This window comes from Acanthisitta chloris, unplaced genomic scaffold (genome assembly GCF_000695815.1).
Source record: "Acanthisitta chloris isolate BGI_N310 unplaced genomic scaffold, ASM69581v1 scaffold2839, whole genome shotgun sequence".
Taxonomy (NCBI): Eukaryota; Metazoa; Chordata; class Aves; order Passeriformes; family Acanthisittidae; genus Acanthisitta; species Acanthisitta chloris.
Genome location: NW_008691797.1, coordinates 69,826 through 78,627, shown reverse-complemented (window position 1 = coordinate 78,627; position 8,802 = coordinate 69,826). Strand labels below are relative to the sequence as shown.

The 8,802-nt window shown below is 45.1% G+C and overlaps 1 protein-coding gene across 2 annotated transcripts in view; it reads left to right on the top strand.

The window, feature by feature from the left end:
• Positions 1-8,802, top strand: part of ASB2 (ankyrin repeat and SOCS box containing 2) — a 23,718-nt gene that overhangs the window by 1,972 nt on the left and 12,944 nt on the right. The window contains exons 3-6 of one of the 2 annotated variants that reach the window (XM_009082354.1): positions 3,790-3,819; positions 4,924-5,088; positions 5,855-6,010; positions 7,970-8,215. In XM_009082354.1, coding sequence (XP_009080602.1) covers positions 3,790-3,819; positions 4,924-5,088; positions 5,855-6,010; positions 7,970-8,215 — 597 coding nt within the window. Of the gene's footprint in view, positions 1-3,789; positions 3,820-4,921; positions 5,089-5,854; positions 6,011-7,969; positions 8,216-8,802 lie in introns of both variants that reach the window. The other variant, XM_009082355.1, reaches the window with a different exon arrangement.

Genomic DNA, 8,802 nt, shown 5'->3' with positions numbered 1-8,802 from the left:
CTCCTGCTTTCCCCTGCTGTCAAAACAAGCCTTGCTGCCCACTCTCCCCCTCAGACAGCTCTTCTGGGTGGTGATGGTGTCTGGTGGGGGGAAATGCTGATGTTCACCTGGAGGAGATCTTGCTGACACCTGCACTGCATCCTCACTGCACTCCTGCTCTTCTTTCCAACCTCCTAACTGCCCTAGACCATGCCCAGGCTCTTGTAGGTGACCCACATCAAACCTCTCTCTTCTCCCCTTTCATCTCTCTCCATCCCTCCAGTGCACATGTCCTGGGAACTCTGGGTCAGTTGGTAGCTCTGAGGTGACAAGGACAGCAGGGAAGCAATGGCTGCGCCGTGGTTTATTTAGACAGGCTGGATCACTTATCAACATGGTAGATGAGGCAGGCAGGTGCTGATAGTAACTGCATTGGTATTAAGTTCATGGCTCAATGATGGGGAAGAGTGGGGGAAAAAAGGTCACATGTTATATAAACAAGATGAGAAAGTCCAGTCCTTCAAAGTAAATATTTTATAAATGCTCCCAAGATGCCATGCCTGTTCCCAGCCATACCTGTACTGTCTTGCTGCACTGAGGGCTTCCTTGGCTGAGGAAGAAACTAGCTTGACTGACTCTGGTGCTCCTGGTCATGTTTTGCTGTTGGCAGAGACTACAAATAAGCTGAGGTGAACACAGTCATGGATGAGGAAAGCAGATGGGCAAGGGGGAGGCCCAAGCTCTACAGTTCATATCTACTTTGTTTCATGTATCTTACAAGTCCCTCCCTGGATGCATAGCTGCAGTGACTACCCATCTACTGCTCTTCTGCCTCTCATCCTTCACCCAGCTCTAGAATCTCTCCCATCTCCCCTTGCATCCTGGCTGATACAGGCTCTGTTCTTTGCCCACCCTGACATTGTGCAAACCTCTTTCTGCTGCAACATGAAGCCTGCCCATCCCTGTCAGCTGTCAGCTCCCCTTGGCCATGCTGAAATCACATCCAGTAAGTGCTCTGCACTCCTTGCATGCCTCTCTGCTGCTCTGGGTGCAGCAGCAGACTAGAGGGCAGGCTGTTCTCCTGCATCAGGTAGCTCACTAGAGCTCAGTCCACAAGAAGTCTTGGATGATGCTAATAAACCAGCCCTCCTCTGCTGCCAGGTGAGAGCAAAAATATAGCTGGGAAGCCACGGGAGATCATGATGGCATGACTATGTTATAGCCCTGGTCTCAGATCCAGGCAGGGATGATATTTGGCTTCACCTGGGGAAGTGGTTTTTCATCATGCTGCCTGCATCTCTCCAGGCTGTCAGGAAAAGGAACCTTTCCATGCTCCACTGAACCTCTTCTGCAGCACTCAGAATTGCCCTCACCATACATCTCATTGCAATGAGTATTTGTTATCTTGGCTACTGGCCTTTGTAATGCAAGAATTCCTTTGAGTTGCCTATAAAGTTAAGATTTCATCAGATCTTCAGACTTCCTCCATAGTTTTAATACTTGTTTTCTCTACATCTGATGAAATCCAAGCAGCAGAATGTGTTGGGTTTTTTTAACTGCCCACTATAAGCCAGGCAGAAAACAAGGATTCCACACGGAGATTCATTAAACTTTCTGTTCTGATCTGGAATTTTCTTGGCTAAAGCATCTGCAGTCTGGTCCAACAAACCCCCTCATCTTACTTAGGAATCATTTAAGGTCAAGGAACCCAACAGAAGTTTGCTTCATTCAACATCCGAGGGCTTAAGCAGAATAGTAACTGATTCTTCACACATTTTTAACCCTACCACAGACCCGAGATGCCCTCTGCGTTCACTGAGGTCTCAGATAACATGATTTACCTTGTATTTGCTGTGTGCCAGCCCCTTGCACAGGCTGGCCATGGCCCACCTGGCATGTAGTAACTTATTGAGCACCGGTAATTCAATCCTGAGGTCACAGTGAGCAGCCCTACATGTGTACCATGAACCTTAGCACAGAACAACAGATGGTTTCAGCAGCCTTGTGCCAGAGGCGTTGAAAGACGAAGATCGCCCACCTCTGCCTCCTCTCCCAGCCAAGCATGCCAATAGTTGCTGGCAGCTGACTTCATCAAAATGCTCAATTTCACACACCTGTATAAAAATCTAGTATCTGTACAAAACCATCAATATTAGGTTTAGCCCCCAGAATATTCTAAACAGTGTGGAGGTCCAGCAGTGTCCCTGGGACCCCAGCCCAGCAGTTATCAGAAGGTCAGTTGATTCCCCCTGGGAGGGCTGTGTCCAGGAAGGCAGCTGTCTGTTCTAGCTGTTATCTTCTCAGGCAAAACGCCTGGCCTTGTGTCCCATATCTCTTCTCATTCCAGTGTTGCTATTTTTGTGACTCTGTTGTCTTGAAATCACTGTTTCCAGCTATAGAGAAGGAGCAAGTGGCACCAAGTACTTCTTCACCTGGGAAATGGTGTATTTTCCAGTTCTCTGGCACATGTGTTGTTGAGTTCACCTGTTCCAATCCAGACCTTGAGTTTATCCACAGAGAAGCAGCTTGGTGAATTTTCTTTCAATGCTAATATCAGTGTTTGTGGCATAGATTCGGTACCGTCGGGAAAACTGAAATTAGTGAGGCCTGTATGAGTTTCAAGTGGTTGATCTGTCCAGTCCCTGGCAAGGCAATGGAATCATGTGCTGCTCCTGTAACTTGTACTAAATACAGAGTTTGTAACAGTAATCTTTGAAAGTACTCCTGTACTGACCTGCCCATACTTTTCTGTCGCTGATCTCACTCTGTTAGGGCATTTTAGACTTTCTTTCTGTCATAACCAGAGTTTTGGGTTGTTCCCATCATCACTACCCTGCATGACCTTCATCGCATGCTGTGTTACTACCACGGCGATGCCAATAGTCTCTCTGAAACTTTATGCACCTCTCTCCCCTGTCTCTCTGGCTTCAGAACTGCAAGTTTTTCTCTGTAGAGTTAGTTCAAACCACAAATGCTCCTATGGTTTCAGCAACCTCTTGTTCTCTGTCTCTGAAAGTATAGCTCACATTCATTTTCTACAAGTCCCTGTTAGAACTAGGGAAGTGCTTCTTCCTGTGTGGTGTTGGCTGTCCTGGAGCTTAGTCATTTAGTGCATCAACATAAGAAAGCTGGGGCTGCCTTGTCCCAGCACAGCTCAGCAGGTGCCCAAGCAGATGCCACCACTGGAAAGCGCAACCCACCACCACACACAAAGCTGCTGTCCACCACAGGGAAGGGTCCTGCCTGCCTTGGCTCCCCAGCTCCCTACCTCTGATGCACTGCCAGGATGGAAGAGGAAGGAGGGTTGGCAGGCTCTGCTGACCAGGGGCATGGTGACTGCCAGGCAGCATTGTGATTCCTGCTATGCAGGGAGGCTCACAGCAGCTCTCACTGTTGCTCTGCAGAAGGACTGGTGTGCCCAGGTCAGCCCTGCTCTGCAACCACTCTTACAGAGCTTGGAGAAATGGGTTGCTGCCCAGAGTGTGTGGAACGCACACTTGGCAGAGGGAAGGCTTGTCAGGGCAAAGCTTGCTTGTAGGCTGCTCATTGTGCCTCACTGCTGGGTGGCATGGAGCACACTTCATGCTTTTTGTAGATTTCCACAGCGAGCCTCTTCTTCAAAGCATCAGAATTAGGTAGCACCAACAAAAAAAAAGATGGCCTCTGTGGTATTTTTGTTTTCTCTGATGGACACTGAAATACTAGTTTCACTCTTTTCAGATTCTACACATTTCAATGACTTTGTACTCCAAATAGACTTTTAAATATCCTCTCCCTAATATTTTTTCAGTCCTGTCACTCCTTGTGTCTAGACATTATTTGGCCCTGTGGAGCCTGTCAGTGGTTTGTTGGGTTAGAATGGACTGGATCATGAACCACTTTCCAGCTTGGCACTGGCTCCTGGTTGTGGCTCTAGAGGCCACTGACTGTTGCAGTTACTTGGGGAACTGCTAACGTGGCTAAGAGGTTGGCCAGAGTGGACTTGCCAACAGAGCTAATGAGTCTGCTCCCAAGCAAGCTTGTAACAACCAGGTTTTCAGAAGTGTCCAGCATCTCATATGCCTTACTGAGACACTGGAGACACATCCTTTATGGTCTACAATGTCCAAAGAAGAAAGTTTGGGTGCTCACTGCTGAAATAACAGCAGTGAATCTCTGAGATATGGTCATGAAGGGCAGGTTGGAGTTTCATTTGAGTAGGTGGATTTTTTTCAGTCCTCTTTGGATGCAGAAATGAGAGCCCAGATCAACACCCTAATGTCTAACTAGAACTCTCAGTTCTTCATAACTGGACTGGCTAATTCTGAAAACAGGTTTGTGTAAGGAAATAGGAATTATCTTCAAAACACAAGAGTAGGATTTATTGATAATTTCTTAAAAAGTCATATGCAAATCAAATCTCAAAATTTCTTCAGGGATAAGCAGGGTCAATTCCCTTCAAAGCTCATCTTATTTAAAAGATCTGATATGGAAGTACCATGCCACATGGAACAGCATGGTGATGTAATTATCACAGCCATGGATACTCCACAGTGTACAGAGCAAGGACAGAGTTAGTCTTCTCCAACTCCAGATATCCAAGTGTTTATGTCAGAGATTAGTTATACCTACACTTTCCTTACACTCCAAGGACAGAGATCAGTCCCTGCAGGAAGTGATTCTTCTGATCTGCTTATACACTTTCCTTACACTCCAAGGACAGAAATCAGTCCCTGCAGACAGTGATTCTTCTGATCTGCTTAGAACGTCCAAATTAGAGAAGACAAATTTTACTTCTATAAGTCCTGTAGCAAGACACCTTAGGATCACAAGTACTTGTTACATAGGCTGCAGGGTTTCACCTATTTTGGCCAAATTACCATTATCATTTGCAGTGATGTTGCTGTAAAAAACTTTTCAGTAATGAAGGAAACAGTAATCAAGTTTCAAACTTGTTTTAAAGAGAACTTGACCCTGTAGTGGCAGCAATCAAGGATGGAGATGTAAAAGCAGTATGCAACATGATGAAATCAGGAAAAGACCTTTCTGAACCTAATAAGGATGGCTGGATACCCCTCCATGAAGCTGCGTACTATGGCCAAGTGGGTTGCCTGAGCCTGTTGCAAAAAGGTCAGTGAAGTTAAATCTAATTAATTACAAAAAAGAAGAAGAAGAATATGAATTAACTAAAAGGCAGAATGAGCAGCATCCCAGTCCTGGCCTGGGACTGTGTGAAGCTTTTTCCCAGCCTAACTGATCATATATTAATTTCACCTTCTTTTTGAAAATAGATTTCCAAACTGAAGCTAGCAGCATCCCAGTCCTGGCCTGGGACTATGTGAAGCTTTTTCCCAGCCTCTCTGATCATATATTAATTTCACCTTCTCTTTGAAAATAGATTTCCAAACTGAAGCCTCCAAAGTTAGGATTTTTGGGAGACAGTAGTATTGAAATAGATCCAGCCAAGCCCTGGATTTCTCACACTAAAGCTTTGAAGCTGAGCTCTCCACTGTTGCGAGCTGCTTAGCTTCCACAGCTGACAGAAATTATTCCACTTTCCACTGGCTGGAGATCCAGCCAAGTACCTCTTTGGTGGTGCTTGAAGGTGGTTAACTACTGTAGCTTGTTTTCAAACTGCTGCCAAAGAGTAGTCACTCAACAACTTTCTGTAACACTAGTGGCCAAAGCTGGACATCTTAATCTAAAATGGTGACAGATTTAGGTATTCAATCTGAGCTACAGTAACTTGATAGTATATTCTTAATTTACATTACTCATGGAAAGGAAAAGAAACAATAAAAACCTCCTTACAACTCCAAGGATTTGAAAGGTGATGATGCTGCAGATACCTGTGCACTACATGCATAATGACTTTGGGCTCCCCATTCCTTCACAGCATATCCCAGCACCATCGACCAGCGCACCCTCAATGAGGAGACAGCTCTCTACCTGGCCACCAGCCGGGGCAACCTCGACTGCCTGCTTACCCTGCTGCAGGCTGGGGCTGAGCCAGACATCTCCAACAAGGCCAGAGAAACACCACTCTACAAAGGTGGGTAGCTGCTCTTCCAGGAATGCTGAGCTCTTCTGACACCACCAAGGCAGAGCTGCATGGTCACTTGTGATGAGGGGCTGAAACTCAGTGATTAGCTCCTGTTTCCTACTTCCCTGCAGTACTCCTCTCTCTCCTATGTCTGACTTGCCATGCCACAGCCCTTTCTCCTCATCTACACAGAGGCAGGATGAGCTCCTGCCCTGCAGGGTGCAGGTTGCGATGTGGTGCTGCGGGTGGGGTTTGAGATACTTAGTGGGGCACTAAGCACAGTCTGTCTGCACAATGTCCCAAACTTATAGAAAGCTGGACAGCACAGGAATATGTATGCTTTTCTAAACAGTAGGACCCAAGTAGCTGTTAGATGTGGGAGCACAGTAACTGTAAACATGCCAGTGATTCATATACTGTGTGTTTCAGGCCAGGCTGTGTGCTATGGGAAAGGCATAAAATTATAACCAATTCAGTGACGTAGATAAAGTAATTAACACTTTAGCAAAACAACAATATATCCATGATATCACAAAGATTCAGAGATGGTCTCTCACACCTTAACTTCCATCCCCCTTTGACTGCTCCTGCCATGACAAATTTTAGCACTGTAAAACATTAAAAGCATGTATTACTGATCAAAGCAACAATCTTGCCTCCAAGCAAGGCATCAAAGCTGCTCAGTTTAAAATGCTTTTGTTTTAAAATTCTCGCTTTTAGTCAAGTAAAGTAAAGCTGTTCAGCTGTGCATTGTACACACAGGAGTGGTGGTAGTTGTAGTGCTCATAGTAATAATGATGACAACACAGTAATAATGATAACAACATAGTAATAATGATAACAACATAGTAATAATAATAGCAACCTTTAGTCAGAGAAAAAATTGTTAGTAAGAATGTACTAACCTCGATGCAAAATCTTCTAGTCTATGTCTAACAACAAAAAAAGAGCAAAAAATCCCTATCATAACAAAATAGTCATGCCTTGCATGTAAGCAAATTAAATTCTGCAGAGCTATGGATAGGTAATTACAGACATGTCTAATTGCATAGTTTGTTTTGGTACATATGAGTGACACTTGTTTATGGGGGAGGCAGAATCAAAACGAAAGGTAGGATCTCAGTGAGAAGAAGACACTGTTATTGAAAAGAAAAAAACCAATTGCTGTGAAATGTGCTGGCCTCTCTTCTGTACCTTGTACAACAAATGCTAATTGGGGTTTGTAAATGTGGCTGCCTATTCTACATACCTCTGGTTTGGAGTCCCACCAAAAAGCTGTATGGGAAGCCTCATGATTTGAGAGGTCATGATTTGAGAAAATCAATGGGACAAATTTGTAGAATAAAAATCAACAAATGCTATTAATTATTAAGAAACTATCTTTACCTCAGGATGATCCTGAACTATAAATTGTTTCAAGCTGAGAAAGTGCTACTGACTCAGACAGTTATTGTTTCCTAATGACCCTTTTCTGAATACTGTTGGTTTGAGCTTTCTTTATTTTCTTATCTAACTTTAGCTTTATCTGTAGTCCAGGACAGAAGGTAAAGAGTCAGTTTGCACAGAATTTGCAAAGAAAGTGTTTGGGTCACGTGATTTCTGTAACATGTTTGTTCTTTATAAATTATTTCCTGCACCTTGTCACCTCACTGTGTCACTGTGGTATCCTGTCGGTACAAGTGTGCTGGGATGGATTCCCCCCAGTAGCAGGTTTGGCACAATCCCTGCATGGGGCACTTAGCTCCCTCCAGGTCCCAGATGAAGATTGGTTTCACTGCCACATCCTTTATGAGCCCCAGACAGTGTCATTTGTCAGCAGCCTTGGCCCTCCTATTGACCTAGATGTATCTTTGGTCTTACTATGGCCAACTTGTGTTATATTGCCTTTGGCTACATGAAATGGATACACAACACCCAGAATATTTTCAAAAGCCCATCCTAAACACTTTCCTTTTTTTTTCAAAACAGCTTGTGAGCGCAAGAATGCAGAGGCTGCAAGACTCCTGGTACAGTACAATGCAGATACCAACCACCGTTGCAATCGAGGATGGACTGCTCTCCATGAGGCTGTCTCCCGAAATGACCTGGAGATTATTGACATCCTCGTGAAAGGGGGTGCCAAGATTGAGTCGGCAAACGCCTACGGGATCACTTCTTTGTTCGTGGCAGCTGAGAGTGGGCAGTTGGAAGCTCTGAGATACCTTGCAAAATGTGGTGAGTACATCTGTGCCATTGCATGCCTTTACTCATTTAATTCTCAATAATTCAGAGTTCCCAGTATTTCTCCCTAGCTCAGTTTTTCTGCCTCTGGTGGCAAGGCCTAGCCTGCAGAGGCACTGAAACCCTGTTGCCCCATGTCGTGGTTTAAGCCCAGCTAGCAACCAAGAACCACACAACTGCTCACACACTCCCCCACCAACGGGATGGGGGAGAGAATCAGGAGGGTAAAAGCTAGAAAAGCTCACGGGTTGAGATAAAGACAGTTTAATAGAGAAAGCAAAAGCTGCACACACAAGCAAAGCAAAACAAGGAATTAATTCACTGCTTCCCACAGGCAGGAGGTGTTCAGACATCTCCAGGAGAGCAGGGCCCCAGCATGTGTAACAGTTCCATGGGAAGACAAATGCCATCATTCCAACCAAATGTCCCCACCTTCCTTCTCCTTCCTCCTGCTTTATACACTGAGCATGATGTCCTGTGGTATGGAATGTCCCTTTGGTCAATTTGGGTCACCTGTCCCAGCTGTGTCTCCTCCCAGTCTCCCATGCACCCCCAACTTCCTTGCCAGCGTGGCAGTACGG